Source organism: Limanda limanda, chromosome 19 (genome assembly GCF_963576545.1).
Source record: "Limanda limanda chromosome 19, fLimLim1.1, whole genome shotgun sequence".
NCBI classification, from domain to species: Eukaryota; Metazoa; Chordata; class Actinopteri; order Pleuronectiformes; family Pleuronectidae; genus Limanda; species Limanda limanda.
The window spans coordinates 1,017,091-1,039,394 of record NC_083654.1 but is presented as its reverse complement, the minus strand read 5'-3'; the positions used below and the strand labels follow the sequence as shown (position 1 = coordinate 1,039,394).

At 39.4% G+C, this 22,304-nt stretch overlaps 1 protein-coding gene across 1 annotated transcript in view; it reads right to left on the bottom strand.

Annotated features, from left to right (window-relative positions):
* Positions 1-768, bottom strand: part of epb41a (erythrocyte membrane protein band 4.1a) — a 31,565-nt gene extending 30,797 nt beyond the window's left edge. Inside the window, exon 1 of the mRNA XM_061092725.1 lies at positions 454-768. Coding sequence (XP_060948708.1) covers positions 454-768 — 315 coding nt within the window. The remainder of the gene's footprint in view (positions 1-453) is intronic.
* Positions 769-22,304: the final 21,536 nt, after the last annotated feature.

Sequence of the window (22,304 nt, the reverse complement as noted above, 5' to 3'; positions counted from 1 at the left end):
CACATTAGGGATGTATTCAACTACAGTGTTTTGTAGTTGTAGGGCAGGCCAGGTTTTGATTTTTCCCTTGAATTAAAACATACGTTTTTGTTAGTAAATCAATTAAGATAAGTCAACTATGCATAAAAAAAATTACTTGAAAACTACTACTACATTCCATGTATGAAGAGGGCTTGAGATATTCTCTGCTATTGGTGTGTGTGTGGATTCATGCAGTGAACATATATATTTCTGGTATGTAATGTACAGGTCATAAAAATATATATGTGTTTCATTAAAAATGTATTCACATATTTGTCCACCTCACCTGACGGCACAGTAGCTGCTTTTTACAATAAAAAGTATCAGGATAACTATCAATGATCCTGGGTTTTGTAACACTTTGTATTAGACTGAGACCAAATTTTGTGTTTTGGCCCAACACTACTGCAAATACAGAGCATACAGGCTAACCTGAGCCTCAGCACTGTTTACTGAGTGCTGATCCAGGGCGACCTCTCCCTCTGTCCTCAGTTCAGGTTCAGGGTCAGCGATGGGGGCTTTAGCTTCTTCTTCTTCTTGCTTGTCCTCCTTCTCCCCCGCCTCACTATCACACTGTGAGCGCCTCTTCAGGAAGGAGGAGAAGAGGCGGGAGAGGCCGCGGCTGGCAGAGTTGCGGTTGCGAGGCCGCAGCTGCTCCTCCTCCGGTGAGGGTGGCCTGGTGTCCTGGCCTGCTTCCTCCTGCGGCCTTGGCTTCTTCTGGTGGCTCTCCGCCTCGTCTGTTGTCATGGCAACAGCTGTTGAGGAAGAGGACAAAATCAAGTTAATCAGAAACAGCTCTGTATGTATGCAAATCCAAATAAGGTACAAAAAAAGATCAAAGTTTAATATCAGGAGGAAATGGGTTTATGGCTATTGTTGTGTTTTATTTATTGATAAATCTGCCTGAGAGGATTTGAACATTATACAGTTCGGTCTGTGGGAAACTAGAAATTACAACTTAATAGACTCTTTCCCTAAAAGCCACAACCTCTAACATACCATGCCCCCAGTCCATAAAACCTGAAATCTCCAATCCTGCTGGAAATAACCCTGAAAACATTAATATATTTTTTACATAAACATTATTCTTCATCACATTCTTCAGCCTAATGATGTGTTGTTACAGCTGCTTCCTCTAAGACTACAGCAGCTGCTACCACCAAACTAAAGCTACTACTACAAACACTACATATGCTACCACCAAAACTACAGCTACTACTACACACACTACAGCTGCTACCACCAAAACTACACCTGCAAGCACCAAAGTGACAGCTACACTTTAAGTTGTCTCTCAGGGAACATCACAGCTAACACTTAACACTTCACGTAGCTCAATAATCATGATTTTGGATCAGGCAGGACCTTCGGACAATATTTTGCTTTTAAGGTTTTACACAGAGACACCTGTGCAGACACATCAATAACTTAAACACATTTCTGAGAGGGATGATTCATTGAACCAATCACATGGAACAGCTGCCTACTGACCAATCTTGAGTTAATGAAATCTTTCCTGACACTTTTTCTTGAGTCAGCAAGCCCAGAGCCATTTATGTATGGATACGAATCCTGTCCTGTGTTGTCTTGAGTGCATGAATGCACTTTCACAGATTTCTACACTCAATATTCTCAGCACTTAAAAAGGTATTTAAAAATTAGTGGCATGTTTGAAAACAGCATTAAAATAGACTTGAAATGGTATTTCTGCAAACATCCCACGTCACACTATGACAAGGAATATTCTGAGAATAAAATAGCAGTCAGGGTTACGGTCAACTGGGATACAACTGGGATTATCGCCGGTCTGGTCAGACACACATCATATTATCAACTCTGATCTGTCGTAGCCACATCATCAGGAAGAGGGCCAGACAGCGGCTCTTCTTCCTCTGCAGGCTGCGGAGGCTCCACATGGATGACAGGATTCTCTGCAACTTCTACAGGTTCACCATAGAGAGCATCCTGACTGGCTGCATCACCGCCTGGTATGGCAGCTGCACCGCCCTGAACCGTAAGGCTTTACAGAGGGTGGTGAAGTCTGCCCAGCACATCACCAGGACGGCGCTACCATCCATGGAGGACCTCCACACCCAGCTGTGCAGGAGGAAGAGCAACCAGGTCATTAAAGACCGCTTTCAACCCAGCCATAAACATTTCTGCCTGCTGCTAAATTTTTGATATTCTATTTTGTACTATTTTATTCAAATTTTTTTTGGTTGTTATACAATTTGAGCATTGCTAGAAGAAGCATTTCATTGCCAGCGACTGCTTAATGGTATTGTTGTGCATTTGATAATAAACTCTTGAATCCTGAATCTTTAATGTTTTATTCTCCATCATGCCTCCCACAATACAACAACACTTGCAGTTAATGTAGTCACCTGAGAACAGACTGATGGCATTTATGGTCTAATGCCTGCACACAGTCACTACATTATATCAGTGAAGGTGGTCTGCTGCACGAGCCGCATCACATGCCACCTGACACACCACAACAGTCAGACATGTTGCTATGGCAACAATAACCACGTCAGAGCAGAAGATTTAATCTAATAAGCTGCTTTTCCATGTAGCTGGTCTTCTGAAATGTATCTATAGTGATGCATGGGTCACAGTTTACTGTTTTGTTTGAAGGGGGGGGGGGGGGGGGCGGGTTCTGAGGAAGAGAGCATTTTTCAAGATACCTCTGTTCACGTGAGTACTCGTGAAATGCAAAGCGTAATTGGAAATTACTTTTTTCATCATATATTTAGATTTTATATTTGTACTTCACTGCATGTGAAGTGGGATCCCTCATCGGACATCTCGGTTACATCTTTATATCAGTGATATTCCAGTGGTCCGAAGGGGATATCTTGATATTGACCCAAATCATTCTAAAAGGGGCACTTGCTTGACAAAGTGTTATTTATTACCAGGAGAGATAAGCAGGTTAGGCACAAAATGATACATGGCTTCTAAATGTGTACGTTTCACTAAAACCCCAGTACTGGCCACTCTCATTTTCATCAATGATGGAGGGTTTGAAACTGGCAGAATCATGATCACAGAGATCAACACTATATGCACAAGGGTATAGTTGAATTGAGCTAAGATTGTATGTTGACTTTGCTACAGTTTTTTCAGAAAAATACATAATATAATTTTTTCATTGATGTAAGATATAATGTACCTTTATTTATTTATTTACTTTTCTTACAGAACCTGCTCAGAAGTAACATCGTGGAGAACTGAAAAAACAAGACAAATTAGGTGGTCTTCCAACCACTGACTTTATGTTCTCTGATGAGTAAATCCTGACCGATGCGGGGGCAGAGCAATTAGAGTGCACCTTTTGGTATAGTGAGAAAATCCGAAAAATAAAGCCTTATAATGATGCCAATAAAGTCCTGATTTTATAACATTCACATTGTTTGACAAACTCGTGAGACACATAGGTTAAAGACGACGCCTGAGCTGCGACTTGAGGTGAGTTTTTATAGCCCATATTCTCAAATCACAATTTGTTTCATGGGGCTTTAACAAAGTGGGACATCCTCTGTCCTTAACTCTCAACCAGAGTATAGAAAACCCTTTTAACAGGGGAAAAAAACGTAGAAACCTCAGGGAAGGCCACGTGTGAGGGATCCCTGTCCCATGATGGACAGAACTGCAGTAGGTGCCACATGAATCTGAACACATCAACAAAATAAGAATAAACAACATTGATGGGAAGAACACAGCACACAGCCTGCATCTGGGTATCACACTGCTACCACACCTCTCCTCCACTCTCTGAAAAGCCTGAACACAGAGAGGTGTACACCTCTCTGTGTTCACTGATTCACCTGAGCTAAATCAAAAAAATTAATAGATTATCCAGACCATATACAACTGGGAATAGCAGAAAATCATGACTTAATATGTCACCAGGGTGGTGTGGCCTAGGGGGTAGAGTGGTTGTTCTTCAACAAGAAGGACCGGTTCAATCCCCCCCCCCCCCCCCCCCCCCCCTGCATGCTGACGTGTCCTTGGCAAGATACTGAACCCCTAAATGGCCCCTCATAAATGTTGAGTGTACTAATTGTAAGTTGCTGTTAGCGTCAGCCAAATGACATGTAATGTAATATAAATAACATTATTAATTACCAATCAAAGAGTCTGGTCTAGTGCTCAACTAATCCATGAATCGACTTGCTGCTGTTTAAGGTCCAATAGCTCGTCAGGGATTTTTTCCATCTCATGTCATCAAGCTTAATGAAGATGCATCACAGCAGCGAGATCAAGTCTAATTTTTTCACTTCCATAGATATGTTGAGACACCTCAGATAGAGCTTTTCTTTTTTTACTTTCACCTTTAATAGTTAAATTTAACATTGTGTTGTAGCAAAGCTCATCCACTATTATTTCAGAAAAAATAAAGTGCAGCTAACGGCCTCTGTTATTATAATCCTTGACATCCTCTGCTCTGATATATTGGCATCCTGATACCCAACAATTGAGCAGCATTTCTACAACATTTTCTGTCTCTTCTCAAGTCAGCACCAGGCTAACCTCAAAAACAATGGGGAGAGACTATAGACTATTTAAAGATGGACAACATGAGAGCCCCCAAAATCAAAGTTAAATCACCTTGATTGCCAACTTGTGGTTGGTTGAGGTGTAAGTCCTAAACTCTGCCCTCCCATATTAGTAGATGGGACATGCACCAAACTGTTATGTACGTTTTCTGGAAGCTGGTGAAAGGAGAACTTAGGCAGCAGCTGATGTATTTGCAAAAGATATTAATGTAGACTTGATGCATCAAGGAGACCAGGAGGTGTAACTCTGTCTCACACAGCATCTGCATATATCTTCCTCTACTTGCGTCACTAATTCCAACAGCACATCCATGAATGGCTAGAATTGTTGTCACTATCTATGTTACATGAAGTTGCTCATATCCTATTGGATAGTTAAGCCTAAAGTCTGCATTCCTAAATCAAATAGTGTCCCTATGTTTTGCCACTGGTGAAATACGTAAAAGAGTTGGTGCCTCTTTGTCTGACGCATTTGATTTACATATTAAAGTCTGTGAGTTAGACACTACAATGTACTGTTGGTTGGCCCTTTATCTATAACCTGAGTTTGGGCAGTGTGAAGAGAGAAGGGAGGATCTGTTGAATTAGACAGGCACGATTCTCCTGTACAGAATTAATATACAATATATACATTATGTTTAGTGGCATATACAGTAATGTGTGAGGTTGGTTAAAAATTAATTCTAAAATGGTTTCTGTAATTTTAGGCAGTTCTTATCACACTAATGTATGTTCAAGTATTCAAGTTTGGTTATAATTACTTGTTTAATTTAAAAAAATACAGGGTGACTGATGACAATGCCATGGCTCAACTGTGCGATCAGTAATGCAGAGACTCTGTCTCCAAATAACATCAGCAAAACAAAACGGCAGAGTACGCATCGTGAATACATTTTAGTACAGTATAGACATATCATCTAACTTGATATACATTCAATGGGAGAACTAGGATATAAAAACTGCAAGTACATAATGTCAAATCTGATGAAAACTACTGAATTGTTTGGTGACTTTGCCCCCAAATAAAATTCCCAAAACACAGATCATACTTAAATTTCTACTAAATATCCACACACTTGGCTGTTAAAAAGCAAATAATTGGCTCACTAGGGGAGGGGGAGGATAAGTGTCATACACTTGAGATGTTTGTGGTGTTACAGACATTTCTTGGAATGGATTGTCTCGGATAACGTCTCTGGTGGAACCTGCAGGTTATGGTTTGACCCACACTTCACCACTGTGTGCTGCATAAGGGGTTTTATTAAACAGCAACGTGAATTATGTGAGCACATGCACAGAAATAGCCGAAAGGAATAATGTAGTCAACAATGTTGTCTGCGCTGATTTGTAAAGTAGGCTCATATGACTGATTCTGACAATATCTGTTTTTCCAGCTGTTTTAATGAAGACCTTTTCTTCAGGCATTCCCTGCAGCCATATGAAAGCAGCAAGATTTGCATGCTTAATAATATCCTTAATAATCACCTCTTCACCCCCTCTTTACTCTACGCACTGTCACAAAACTTAATATTTTCATTTGGTCACATAAGAAACCTGTGGAACCAAATAATTAACAACAACACAGTCACAGAAGTTAGCTTATAATATCATCAGATCTCCATGAATTTTGGTCTTTGGTTTTTCAGCTGTTACTGAGATATCATTACTCATCTGAAGTAGCATCACATCAGCACTCAGTGATCAGTGCAGGATCAGACACAATCAAACTTTGTTGATGAGCTGCAAGGCCACTGGCCTGATAATCGTTTTAGACTGAAGTGGTCTGAATACTGGCCTGAACACTTTCTAAAACAACACTTAAAGGTATGCTGGCAGACTGAGGGTGGACAGCTTGCCACCACATGAAGTTCCAAAAGCTGCTGGCAGCCTGCAGTGCAGCATGGATGCTGGCGCAGCCACATTATTGCTGACAGGGCAGAGAAAAGTCAAAGTGTGTGCTCCACAGCTCCAGGTGTACTGATGGGTTTGTAATGAGAATAAAACACACAAAAACTACTACAAATTCTAAAGGCTGGTTGCTCCGACACAGTATGGTCCAGGGCAGCAGTTTGTAGCAGGTGCCACAGAGAACACCAGAGTGTGCAGCTTTTGAGACAAATATGAACATCAGCTTTTACCTGGAAGTGTGGTCAGCAAAACAAGCTGTTTCTTGATTGTTTCAGAATGGTGAAATTATAAATGCAACAGGAAAGCAATATCTGGTCTGTAAGTAATCTAGCCTGACCTAAAATCTGATGTTGATTATGACTTCATATTTCTGTGTCAGTGGAGTATGCGTTAAACTATTGCAATGCAGGTGAGAACTTCCATAAACTGAAAATGATATAATACAGCAACTTTAGAAAAGTTATAAGTGCTACTTTACCCCAGCATGGGTCAGTGGGTTTATTCTACAAATCCCATTGACCTATGTTTCCTAACTGAGTATCTAGTAACTCAGAAACAAGATTGGAGCCGTAAAACTTTGTAGTCTCCTATATTGTATATTGCAATGATGCAGCAGATGTCGGACAAAATAACAATATGACATTATTCCTGATGATTATGACTGACTGAGGTTTAACAAGAAGAGACCTATACTTCTGATGCCCTGATGTGTGCTCAGGAGAGCTGTCAGAGGATTTTTCTTTTTTACACCCAAACATGATTCATGGAACACACAGCATGTAACTATCCAGCAAAAATTCAAATAATAAGTAATGGACCTCTATGGACCATTATCGCTTCATTCCCTGGCAAACTTAAAATATACACAGACTGTATTTCATAGCCTGAAGTATTTGAGGGGTTATGCTGCTCCACCGTACAGGACTGAGGGTCAAAAAGGTTTCACACCGAGCTACTGTAAGGTCAGAGGTCACAGATCCTGCGGCAACATTTGGCATTAAACACACCAACCTTACAGGGCACATACCTGTATTTTTTTTCTTTCTTAATCCATTGCTTTATAGAAGCTCAAGTAATGGAAACGTTCTTGCATTCTATACTGAGTAATAATACAGTCAAACACGTATCAAAGTAAAGTAATGATGTGATTAAATTGTTTGATGTAGGCCAGGCAGTTTTAAGATTTCAAATAGATTCTATAATTTAGACACAGAGTGAGGCCTGGTTCACAAGTTAAAATTGAAATGCATTTGTGAAAAGGAATAACATACTTAAGCATATCTGTAGTGTTTCAGACTGTGTGGTCGCCTGAGTGCTGAAAGTGAGCTTAAGGACTGAAATCGGCTTTAAATTTAATCGGGCCGTGTGTGGGATTAAAGGCTGCTGTGTGCTGATGTGGAGGCCAGAGGAAGCCGGATGTCTATCAGTCACTGCTGCCCCCCCCCTGTCCCAACACACACACACACACACAGCTGCTAGCATGAGCTCTGACAACAACACAGAAACTGGGAGTCAGGTTGACCCAGATGAAATCTGAGGCAGTGAATATTTAACGACAGACACAAGTAAAATGAAGCAAAACGCAAAAAAATTTGGCATAACAGAAACTGTGTGGGGAGAGGGCAGTAAAGGGTCACATGACCAAGCACTTGGGATAACGATTTTTGACAAGAGGCATCAGTGACAGTGAAGGAAGCTAGGAAACATTACAAGACACTACAATGTACAAAACACAGACAAATATCAAGAGTTTTTTGTTTTTTTATCTAAATCCTCATCATGATAATATACAGCATTGATGTTTGATTGCAGCTATGTGACAGTAATATATGGAAAATACAAAATGTTTGTCTTATTGTAAGTTTAATTTATTATTCATTAATTCATTATGCTGGTGTAGCGCGCTCCCTGAATGAAATGCTGCCAACACTTTCAGCCATGCTCAGAAACAATGTGTGCAGCTTCTTTGGAGGAATGCAGCAATTTCAACAAACTTATCAGGGAAAAATCCAGGAAAAACTCAATATTCATGCTCAAGTTCTGTATAAAGGTGTAAAGTGTTCTATGTCAACATTTTACTATCCACATCTAAAACTGATCACTCATTTGAAACATTAAACAAAGATAATTTCATGCTTCAAAGAATTTGGACAAATTGTACAATTATGCAACTTTTACTTTCATTTTGTACAAAATAAAAACAGCCTTGTATATAATATCTTTATTTTAATTATATTTAGTATTTCTATTTTTCTCTTTCCCTAAGATTCAGTTTTTATTGCATCTCACTAATATCTCAGTACAAAGGTCCTATTCAGACTTGGTATTAACGTAAAACACAACCACTTCTGTTCACAAGATAAAATGATGTTGTGTGTGTGTGTGAACATTTCTTATGAAGTAACATTCTTAAAAATGGCAAATCACAAGGTGTTAGTCATGAAACATCAAGAAGTGTAACAATTGTTTAAACAATGTTAAAAGGTGTGTATCTTGAGTGCATTTGCAATTATATTTACAAATGAGGACAGCTTTGGTTTGAGCTCCAGAAGAAGCTCGTAAAAGAAGTTTGTTTGAAGTGACATTTCACTCACATTTATTGTGTCAAACAACTATCACCAAGGTCAAGAATGAACTTTCAGACTGAACTCATCAGTAAGTGTGTGATGTTTGAGATATGTGTCTAATTCACGATTATGTCAATGCTAGTTAATATGGAAGAAAGGAAGACATTTATAGTGAGGCGGCATGATTTTCTTTGTTCACCAGCAGACTCGAGAGATGAAGAACAAACATGATGAGCATGTAAGTGTGAAACAAATCAGGATGGGAGGGATAAATATAGACACAGATAGAGAGGCAGATGAGTCAAGCGATACATGAAGAAGAAGTGCCACACCAAGTAGCCGTCATCTACTCATCTACTCTCTACTCTCAGCACATGAACAGTGTTTGATTGGTTTAAAGCCTCTGCAGGTGCATGAGGATTATTTCAGCTACAATTAGCCAGGAGGTCTTTTAATTTGAGAACAAGGAGAGCAAAACTACAAAAAAACAAACGATACCTTACATTTACATGTGTCTGGTAAAAACAAAATGCTATAGCGGATTTTGCGATGGAGGGAATTGCTCTGAATATTAATGCTGAATTGACAGAGTTGACAGAAAATAGCATTACATGAAAAGTCATGACAACAGCCTGCTCTCTGTTGGCGAGGACTTGGCCCCACTACCAATACCTCAGCCCACTACAATTTGCATTTTTTCTACTTTATTGACACAAGCAATATTTTGCAGTGAAAGAGGCTTGTATTTTTTATACATGTTCACAATAAATCTTTACTCATGTATATGAAATTCATTTAAAGATATGAAGGTTTCTGTCTTACATTCGCAGCTGCATGCAGCTCTATTCATATGCATCATAGCACTGTGCCTCACTCATGAGTAAGTGATGTGTACAGGATAAAGCCCTGTCAGCCTCTGCTACCTTACATCAGCTCATTTTCACGCTCACCTTAGGGGACATGCTGCACATTTCACACAACATCACCATAAGGAAAAAGACCCCTAACTGATGATCCGTGTTGTCTTCTAATTCAAACTGACACATTGCCAGTTACATCCAGCTGATGACTGGTGATACAGCTGAATATACTAGTTCATATGAGTCTACAATGTATCCCCACTGGACAATACAACTTAAAGGAAGAGTACTGTCCTTAAATTACCACACATAAGATAGTGTTTCAAACAGTAAAAAAAAACTCATTAAGGGGTAAATAATGACAAGGATGTAAGCCAAATACCTAAAACATGAAAAAACAGAGATGTGCAGATCGGGTTCTCCAAAAGAATGTATGAAAATGATTATGACCGGTCAAATTGATCTACCTTCACCAGTAGCATTATATGAATGTTATAACATATACATGTTGATATATGATTATTATGTATCTACTTTCTACATGCTTATTCCAGAAATGTCTGTCTATGTGAAATGAATATCACACATACCACTACAATTATTTGCTTCACACTTGGCATGTGTTTTCTCAATGGTCCAGGGAAGTGCAGTGCCACATTTGGTGCAATTTGGATTCAATATTACTATATTTTAAGAAACAGGCAACCAGCGCTATGTAGTAGTCAGTGGGGGTGGCATAGCGTGCCAATACTCTGTGGGCCGAATTGAAAATGTCTTCTTCAACGTCCTTGGATAAATTACAGCAGCAGTCTGTAACTGGGACAAACTGCAGGTCAATATCCCTGCCAAATCATTTCAGTATTTTTGTATCATTTTATCATATTCGACTGACAATAATAAAGCAAATTGAGTTGAATTCAAACGGCAAATTCTTTAGTGCATATGAACCAGGTAGGATGAATGCAAAGTTTTCTAACCTCACTCTGCATCAAACTGTTTAAAATATCCTCACACAACGTCCAGCACACAAACAATAAAAAGTGGCAGTATATTGAAGAATTGTTTAAGAAGGACTCACTAATCACAAGGAACAATTCTGAAGTAGCTAAAGAACATCAACACGAGCCAAGCAAAGAGCCCAAAGAAAACAGACAGGTGTAAACGGCCACTGCACTAGTACAGCACAATGAGACTTTCCACGGATATAATCCAACTCTTCAACTAGAGTCTACTACAACTGAGAATTCATAATGTAGAATTTCACATTTAAATTTTGGCCTTACAAGATATATCAAGCATCTGCAACACGTCCAACTTAGAAGCTGTGTTTCTATTGAACAATCATCCATCTGCAGCTTCCTGTATATTGGGTCGACCAGCTCCCCCTTCTCTTGATTACAACTGTTCCAAATTGAGCTGCCTAATTTTCAACTAAAGAAAAAATTACATATCACAGCTGAATTGGTTCCCAGTTAACTACAAAACTGATTTGTATCCTTCACTATTGGTTTATGATCGGTTCATTATATCACTGATCCCATGTTCTACCCTCAGGTCACTCAGGTCATTCTCATCTTAAAACTATAGGGGACCAGACTTTCTCTAGTGCTGCCCCCAAGCTGGTATTCAGACCGAGCTTGTCTCGTGATTTTCTTCACATCCAACATTATTTTATCTTAATGTCTTTTACTGCATTGTTATCTGTTTAGTTTCTCCTAATCCTTTGATCTCTTTAGCTATTTCTATGTTATCATCACACTTCCAATTGTCTATGCTTTTCCTTCCTCTCTTTATATTATGTAAATCAATATGATTTGACTGAAAATTACGCAGAATAAATTACGAGACACAAAATAACGCAGATATATTTGCTCTGGTCTCTTGAATCGAATGGTGCAGACGATTCTCTGTTCAACTGAACAATTAAACGCACTGTTGGAACACCACCGACAGTCTCCATGGTGACTCTATAGTCTGCTGGAGAGGAGGACAGATGCCACAGACTAACGCCTGCTCCCACTGTGGCTGATGACATGGAACCTGATTCCATGGTGATCAATATAAACAGAAATCATAAATACAGATTTTAAATGGAAATACCGTTTGACTGGGATGATTCTGAGGCAGAGATTATAAAATAAAGTATCGTTGTTTACAAAGACCTGATCAGCCCGTCTGCTCTCATTCACATCATCACAGGAGCTTTATGAACATCCTCACAAATCAGTTCAGTGTGAACATCTTAAACCACATTTTCCTGCAACATTTTCTCCATAATACGAAAAGGAAACCTGTGCGTTTGACAGCGGGGACAATAAAAGGGGCGGTAGGTGTACCTGTCTGCAAATGGCGCTGAATGTGAAAAATGTCAACACAGTGTGTGTGTGTGTGTGTGCGTGCGTGTGTGGGCAGCTCCCATGTGATGTGGACACTCACCCCGCTCCTCTCAGATCATCCAGCTGAAAAAACGATCGTGTGTGGAAGCAGATGCTCAGCGGTCACTGTCCCCGACCAGTATCCGTTAATATAGTAATTGATGAGCGTTATCAGGCTGCGTTTGACAATGTGTTTGTGTACCAGGAGCAAACGGAGTGAAGGCGTCGCCTGTGCCCTCAGTGTTGTATGACAGGCAGTCAGAGGAGGCGCCACGAGGAGGAGGCTTCAGACAAACTTCAAATTTGACTGGAATGAATTAATCTACTGTCACGGTCTGTTCTAAACCTGCCTATTTGAAATGGTCTGTTTACTTGTCCTCTGGTAATGCTCCAGAGCTTTGGAATTATTCATTGGCGTCAGTGAGCCCTTGTCCTCCCATAAACAGTCTATGATGCAGAGTGATGTCTGAAAACTTGTGTTCATCCGACCTGGTTTATCTGCAATGAAGAATCTATAGTCAATGTATTTTTTAAAATAAAACTGAATTTGCTTTACTACTGTTCATATATGTGCTTTATACATAATTTTGAATAATTTACTTAAATGCAAATATTTTTCATACATTGTATGTGTGCTATTTTAGAGCTCTCAACACAAACCTCAAATGCAACCATTCAAAATTAAAGCTCTGTAATTCCGCTCAGTATAAAGCAAGTTTTTTTCGTCTTCATTGAAGACATATTTCCTAACAAGAAATTATTTTATGAATGTTGTTGCCAGGACAGCAACCATCAGGGGCACATGTGTCTGTGTCCCATATCAGAATGGTACAATAAAAGATGTTTAGAATATATCGCAGTGGCTATATTACAATTATGCTATAACATTGATTTAATAAGATTGCAAATTATACGCTATAAGTCAAGTCAGAAGTGTGCATGTATGCATGTAATGTTCAGAGATGAGCACTGTCATCGGTCTCATTGGACCATATCACTGTTTTCTACCCCAGTGTCTGAATTTTACAGTACTGAACTCTTAGCTATGACTTCATGTTTGTAGTAAGGTCTTTATCCACAGCCGCCTGTAACCATACCATCCTTCCCTATGTAACAGTGGATTGACTGTCATAATTAAATAAAAACATTTTTCCATTATGTATATATTGAAAAACAATCCCTGTCCTCCACTTTGAATCTCTGACTCAATTTTTGTATCTATGCTTGCTTCAAAAATCATAATATTTAATTATAATTAGTTATATATTTTTTTGGCTAATGGGACAAAAGTACAAAGGGAACAAAATAGCCAGGCTAAAATGATACAGAGAAACATCTTTCCTGTAAGACTGCACACAGGGCTTAGACACCTTCTCCCACACCCTTTGGCTCCCCCTTCTTTGTACAGCAGGGTGGAGCTTTGAATGTAATAAGTCAAGTGTATTTGCTGAATTACCAATAGGAGCAGTGTAGGGAGCAGCCTGCTCCAATCACTGCTGGTGAAGCAGCTGTTAATGGCAAAGCTTCACAATCAGTAACCAAGGATCCCTTTGCCATAGAAATCAATGCCTCCATTTCTACTCATGGATTGCAAACAGTGTATCAGTAAAAGAGGAGAGCATGTCGTTAAATTCAGTTGAATGAATTTAAAAATATATCAAACCATCTCGGCATCTCTCTTTTTGTTGAGATTGTGGATACAATCCCATTTGTTATTGTTACAATTGAGTGTAGTAGTCCTACTTTCATATGACAGCATGAGAATCAACGTTCTGTGATCAGATCAGGCATTGCTCAGAACCTCTAAATAATGAATAACAAGAACACAATCTTTAAATGGGACACAGAAATAACAATAAGCAACAGAGAGGTTGTTGCCTACAGACACAAAACGGCAGACAACATATCAAGAGAGGGAGACTACTGAATTCCTCAAACTAATTGTAATGCCTTTCACTTTTTTTCAGATGTGAGATGAGAGGATGGATGTCCCTCTCACGTCTATGTATTAAGTATAGGGTTGGGTATCATTTGGATTTTTGATGACACACAGAAGAAGAACAGCTTTATATTGCTATGGCAAATTTGAAAAAAATACAACCCTAACCAAAGCTGTTAACAGTTTGATATGTTCTTAACTTAAATCTACAAATATAAATAAGTGCTACACTCTTAACAAAATGTACATATCAAAATTACATAATAAATAAAACGTAACTTAAATAAAATAATCAACACAGAAATAGCTTCAGTGCTTAAACAGCTCAATACTCCAGCTCCAAACTAAACGGTATTGTCATAATGTCAGATGTAATGTGGACAGTAAAATATGGATCACGTCTATCTTCTCATATAACGTCTTTCCAGCAAATCATGCACGCTGTGATGATGAACATGAATATGGACCCCTATGTTTATTTACATATCTCTTCTCACTTAACATCTGTTCAGCCTTCCATGCTTGTGATGATGAATGTGACCTCCACGTTGTGACCTCACATCTCGCAAGTCTTTCCCATCTCAAGTTTCAAAATAAGAGCCTTGTGCATTGAAAATGATTGCTTCTGTACACTAAATCACTTCAGAATCTTGACACAGCTTCAAAACTTCTATCTGCTATCAAATGTATTCTGAGAGTCGGCAGGTGCTTCACTAACTTTGTTGTGTTCCTCCTTTTACACAGAATTGTTTTCAAGTATTTACTACTGTTAAAGATGAATAATTAAGGCTCTATCTAAATAGAGCACAACCTTAATTAATGTGCTTAGTAACACCGATGTTTACTACCTACTATTTCATATTAAAATGGTTGCGGTGAAAAGAGTCTATTCTCCCGTTACATAAGTCTGGGAATTAATTTACATGGTGTACTTGGTGTTTAAGTGGTAAAGTCTCGGTAACATCTCTGCTAGGCAACAGGTGATGGCTGCAGGTGCTGCCAGACAGTGACTTGAAATGTCAGTAACTCACTTAAGTTATAGTTTACATTCTTTTTTAATGTTTTTTAGTAACATTACATTCACATATACAACGGCAAAACAGATAAATAACAAAGGTCATAAGCTGTCAGCTACTGGTTTCTAGCTGCTCGTCACCTACCTCCCCCTCACCGATCCCTGCTCAGCTACACTGCCACTCACGCCCTGCTGCCGGGCAACTTGCCTCCACCCCCCAGCCTCCGCCTTTTAGCACTGAGATGTTTGTGGTAAATAATATTCATCTTGAAAAAATGTATCTTGCCTGCTACACCCGTGGGGTTTTGCGCATGCGCATGCTGCTAGGCTAATCCAAGCATAAAGGTATTCCCATACGTGCAATAAATGGTTAAATCGTTCCAGAATTTTAAAAAAATATTTTTTCACTCTGTTTTTTTATTTATGAGCAATGTAGTGCAGAGGACGAACTACAAGAGTAAATCGAGCAGAGACTAAAGACCCACACATTGGACCAGAAGAACAGGTGTTCAATGTTTCTGATTGAACCAGAGGCACTGAGGGTGAAGAGGTTTGAGAGCCAACACTCCGAGGCCACACCAGGAGGAGGAGGCCACACGACACAAGCGTTGTTTCAAGGCACTACAGCATCAGTTTCAGCTTCTGCAGCTAGAAGTGAAGGTTTGCACTTATACTGTCCCAGAGCCCAGTTCACCGGTGCCACAGCCCCTGGAGTATCCAGATGCAGATAACCACCATCCACAGGCCCAAGATGCTTCCCCTTCGGAAATAATAAATCCATCTACAGTTCCAACAGGTCAGTCTCGATTGAGCCATAACTAGAGAAATTGACAAAAATTATTACGAGAGTTGCAGTAGCATGTCGGAAAAAAATTTGACAGGGACTTTCACCTTATTCCACCGTTGACTGGTAAAGCCAGAGGTGCCTATGTGCATATGGATAATTCACACGATTATGACAAGGTCAAAAACAGGATAATAACCCTTAAAGGGAGGGGTTCTGCTCCATAAACATTGCACCTAGAGAGAGCCCAAAGGAGCTGTATGTCCGGCTAAATTAGCTTTATGGGAAGAGGATCCAGCCTATAGATAAAACAGTTGCAGAAATTGGTGAAATCATTATTATAGAACAATACTTTAGAATGTTCTGCCCTGAGCTTGAGGTTTTGATTAAAGAGCATGGTCCTAGATCAGTTGCTGAAGCTGCCACTCTGTGTTTGTTGCCAGTTGCCACCCGCAAAAAGAGCCAGCCACGGAGCAATACCGCCTGGAAGACTGCTTAGGATACATCGACAAGCTTATTCAACGTCAAAACCTCCTAGTAGAGGACCCATTTGTTAGCCGTGCGGACAAGAAGGTCACACCAAACCATGTTCCCCCCAAACATCCAGCTAATCTCACTCAAATGTTTTTCGTTCCACGTCAGAAGATTGACTTTAAACCTATGGGTAATCAGTCAATTAAAATGACCACAGTGCAGATTAATGGGGAAATCCTTAAACCACTGATCGATGCTGGCAGTACTCAGACCCCTGTGCAACTGCAATATGGATCAGCTAATGTCATCCGCACTCTCAAGACAATTCCCATCTGTAAAGTTAGAGTGTGGCTATTAAAAGAGCTGAAACAAAACATGCAGATAACAATTCCACAATCCTCAGTACCATGCCTATGGTGTTGATCTGGAGACTCAATCCAGGAAGTCTTGGAAGCCATGTAGCCAAAGAAGGCAAGATGAATCCAAACACACTGTTCTAAAACCACCAGTTGAAGATGCTCCAGACAAGCCAAAGGGTTTCCAATTTCCTACAAATATAATTCAAATGAAGCAAAGTAATACCTTGTCCACCTTCTTGCTGAGCTAGACAAAGGGAAAGAAAGGGGGTCTGTGCCATCAGCATGGCCAGGTTAAGCAGCTCGAGGTTCTTCAGGCAGCCTGAGATGTAATATTCACCTTGGGCAACTCTATTCAATTTAATTTTATCATTATCTTAACTTTTATCATGCAGTGCAGAAGAATGCAGCAGACCAGTACACAATACAAAAAGATTGTGCTGGTCTACATGAATACAGCATCATGGTTATAATCAGCATATCTAAGCCACTTTGAGAGCTTTTGTTTGGGATGGGGTGTGTTCAGCTCAATGCTCCCTGCATCAGCAATCTGTACAGTCAGAGCTTCTCACACAGTCATACACACACTCCTTCCCCCATCACTTCACAAAAGGCCACCCTTTGCTCTGACAGCCCCTTCCCCCCTTCACTATCACTTGCAGCCGCCCCCTTCCCCCAGTGTGAGGAGCAGGTGCTAAGCCAGACTGTCTGTTGAGGTGAAGAGACAGCATGGAGCACGGAGGCTCCCAAGAGAGGAGCAGAGAGAGAACACCAGAATCCAACACCCCTACCACCACCCCCACTTGTCCCCTGTCCCCCCTGAAGATTACTACCAGCTTGTAGACAAAACACTTCAAATACAAATGAGGTTTGGTGTAGACAGAGACAAGCGTATGATTGCTGCTTGACTGAAACAAGATATTAAATGAACATTTCTTACAGCCTCAGCCAAACACAGTCCCACCATGCAGAATAAACCTGTCAGCTAATGGTAACTCTCTATAATCTATATCTATAGCAATTGAGCATCATGTCTTCCAAATTGGGCCAAAAATAAAGGGACCCTTATCAACAAACAGTTTCTTGACATCTTAATCAGTGTTATTTTCTTTTTGTTAGTTACTAATTGTTACTAGGGGGCTATCTGGAGAAACTCCTTCACATACAGCCGCTCAGGAGAATGTCAGGGGATTATCCAGAGTTTAGGGCAATAGCCCCCAATGCAGTCTTAAATTACGTGCTTTATCTTATGGTTTATCGTCCGTCCACCTAAAAGCCTTAAGGATCAGAATCAAGACAAAATCAAGAACTTGTTCTCTATGCTGTCTGTTACCATCTCTGTTGTTGCATCAGACTGAATTTGGTCTAAAAATAGAACAGGTCCATCTGCTGCTGTCTATACTGCAAAACATCAGCAAAGAGCCACTTAATGTTAAAGCTCCATTCTTTGGATAAAAAGCTTACATATTTTGCCTCTTTTATGAAAAAAATGTAGGGTTGAAAAGACACACGTGTTTGTGCTTAATTATTGAGCAAGTTCAAGAATCGGTGGTTTATTAAAAGATGAAATGAGCAATGTCCAAAACAACAAACACAAGCTGACTATTTTGCCCAAAACATCTCACACTGTACCTTTAAGTTTATTTAGAGACGTTCATTTTTTTTAATTAGGTCAAACTACTTAAATACTGTACAATGGCCCTGTTCTTTAATAAATGATAATAAGATAAATATACAAATAAGGACCCCTTATCAAACATACACTTTAATGTTATAATTCCTATTGTTATCAATCTTTGAAATACATGAATACTGTACTGTGTACCTGAATATAAGAAGTATTTTTTACATAGGCTGGGGAGGTGTATGCTCAAATAATACATTTGCAATAGTGCAAACAAAAAACAAGTGCAAGGTTATATTACATGTTGCTATTTAAAAACAAGCTAAATATGTACAACACCGATAGAGAAGAAGTACAATGAGTATCGTGACTGTGCCTGATGTCTGGATGTGAGTAAATACTCTGCCCTCCTCTCTCCACTGGATCAGGATGGAGAAATTTGATAATGATAATCCATCAGAGTCAGAGGCCACCTGTTTGTTAATTTCTCCTGCCCTGCTCTCTGCTGCAGTCTGGTGGACACTGACAGAGGCTGCACTATGTGGAAGAGTAATGACAAAATTTAGTTCCTTCACTAAATATTGAAACTAGAGGAGAGAAACTGTAAATACAAAAAAAAAGCCACACATCCCCAAAGATGTATGTTATATCATTTTATATATTCAATTATGACAAATGATTGTAACTGGTTGAGATGGAACTGGTTTTTACTTTAGATTCAGTTGGGTTGTTTATTCAAGAATGATTCATTACATGTGATTCATTGATTATATGTTTTTATGTAAATGATTAATCTATAAAGTTGTTCAATAATGCAGTGGAGTTAAGAACATTCACATCTGAAATATAAACAAACAAGGGATGACAATTTTGAATGATTTACTGAACTTGTGTAATTTTATCATACGTAGCTTATCTGCATTCAAGAGGTCTGTTAAGCAAGCAACTCAAGCTCACACATTTTCTCAAGAAAGGCTCCTGTGATTTAACTCAATATAAAGCATTGCAGCAACAAAAAGAAAATTGTGCATTCACTTTAAAGACAATTTCCTTAAAAAGAAAGTAATTCCATAAATGCTGATGCGATGGTTGGACCCAGTTACTGACCACTGCTGCCGTTTATCAGAGGACACCCCACTGACTGCTACAGAGTGTTGGCCGCCATTCAATTCAGTTTTTTATTAAAAAATACTACCTGTCCAAATCTAACCAAACTCATGCCAAGTGTGAAGCAGATGAAATGAACAGTTCTGGAAATATGCACTCCACATACAGACATATGTTTATGGGATTAGTAGGTAGATTATACACGTTTACACTATAACGATATATATGGAATGCTTGAGTAACTGTTTTTAATCACTTCCTATTTCTGTTTGGTCTACTTATCATTTCATGGCACAGGTCCAGAGGAACACCAAACAAACAATCAGGGTAAATGGTTTTGTATTTATATAGCGCTTTTCTAGTCTTGATGACCACTCAGCGCTTTACAGTACAGTTTCACATTCACCCATTCACACACACATTCATACAGTGCATCTATTCACAGCACTTTGTTATTCTATTTGTATTCGGGGTTCAGCATCTTGCCCAAGGACACTTCGGTATGCAGATAGGTCAGACTGGGGATCGAACCGCCGACCTTCAGGTTGGAGGACGACCACTCTACCCCTCAGCCACAGCCTGAGTATAACCTGCTTGGTGGAGATAATTATTGAAAGGGTGAGGAAAGCATGGCCCCATGCCTGGGCCATCACATCACTACACCTGTTCCTGAAGGCACTTAAGGTATAACTTCCTAAAATGTAAAAAAAATTAAGAAGCTGAAAATACTGCTGTTATCTACTGACAGTTATGTAGAAGTGTCTAGTACACCATGGCGTCTTTGGTAATGTGGTTATGATGTAACAGAATATATGTCTGAGAAGGGCTTTCAAACCTTCAACACTCAGATAGTAACTGGTCCTCTCCGAGTGAAATATATTCTGCATGAACCTCAGTCGTACAGAGACACTGCTCTGCAACGCAAGTCAATAAATCACCACAAACATGAAGAAACAAACACTGCATATATACAAACATGTTGCCTTTCTGTGTACTATAGTGTCATACAGCTGCTGCCTTTGGAATCACACAATACTCAGAATATTTAACCAGTTCCTGGAATGTCTATGCTACAAGCTTTTTAATGTCTCCTCTTAAATTATCTCTACCTGGATCAACTTTGTTTTTAGGCAAATTAGGTATAGAAGGAAGAGTATGACGTGTTTGTGAGAGCACTTCCACACCTCTACAGCGTTTCCATGTGCACTTAAATAACAGCATCACATCTACTTCCCAGAGTACACCTCAGCAGTAAATACACAGGAGGTCATCTGTGGTCACCTCCACTCTGACGCTGAGTCAGAATCAGCTCTTATAGGATTTAAGTGGAGTAGGTCACATGGACACACTTGTTACTCAATCGTCTGAGGCAAAACATAGTAATATAAAGTGAATTTTACCCAGTTTTCTCTGTCTCTACCTAGAAGGTCATGTATTCTCACTCACCATTATGTCACAGGCCAACGTGAAGAGGACATCAGCAGCCGCAGACCCGGGAGCGCAAAAGTTCAAGCAGGAACAAACAAAACAAGAGGTTAGCAAAGTATCTGAAATGACATGCTGATAAGATTCATATTTACAATTTTTTAGGTTGGGTTTAGAACAACTTACTAAGACAGACCTGGTTTTCTGACCTCTAGTGCAGGAGTGGGGAACTTTTTTCCTATCAAGCCGTTAATGGCTAGAACTGCTTCTTTGGGGAAGCGTCTTATGTCAGACGATAGTGATGATGACAATTGTGATAATGATCATGACAATGATTCTGATGGTGGTGATGATACTGATGGTGGTGATGATGATGGGGGTGGTTTTAGAGATAACAACTTGCTCAAACAAATCTCCACCTTGGTTGCTTCAAACATAGCTTGTGATGACAGAAATGATTCCCTCACTACTCACTACATTATCTGCCTGTGTAACATTGTGAATTTGTCAGAATGTGGTCCTGTGAAAGTTTTAACTTATCCAGTTTAGCTGCAGGTTTCCAGCTGAAATTATGACACTTAAATGAGAATTGTAGCATACAAGTTATTGTTATATACAAAATATAAAATACTTTGTTGCAACTGAGTTGCGACTGGTTGTTGTTCCGATTTGATTTTAATTTCTCTGTAAATGATATGTACGCAGTGTCTGTTGACAGTTTAAGCATTATCTTTTTCAAATTGCTGTAAAGTATTCCCTCCTCCTTAAAGGTATCATCAGCAATTAGTCAATATCAAACTTTCATCAAATTATTTTCAACTGATGTCATGCAACCTCTTGTATAGAGATAATTTACAGCCAGACAATGGGTTCAGAGTAAACCATCCAAGGGTATCCAAGTATTTGGTCTGTTCTGTAGCACACAAGTTGCTCACTTGTATGTCCACACTAGTAAAAGACAAGTACAAGTGTAACAGGCAGATCTGTTTTTCAAGTTTACTTCACATAGGAAGAATGAATATAATGTTACACAATAGCAGCCCATAAATTGTCTTCCATTGACAAATCATATCTTTACCTAGCATTGTGGCTAATTTAGCAACAATAAACTGCAAGATTTTGCTTTATAGCAGCACTCAGCTCTGTATTGTATAGAATGATAAGGCTGTTGATTATCTACTCACTCTGTCTTACTGACTGTTTGACAAATAAACATAAATTCTAGCTGGTCTTAAAGCTACAGTATGCACCACTCAGCAAAAATGAACTGTCAAGCTGCAGATCCAC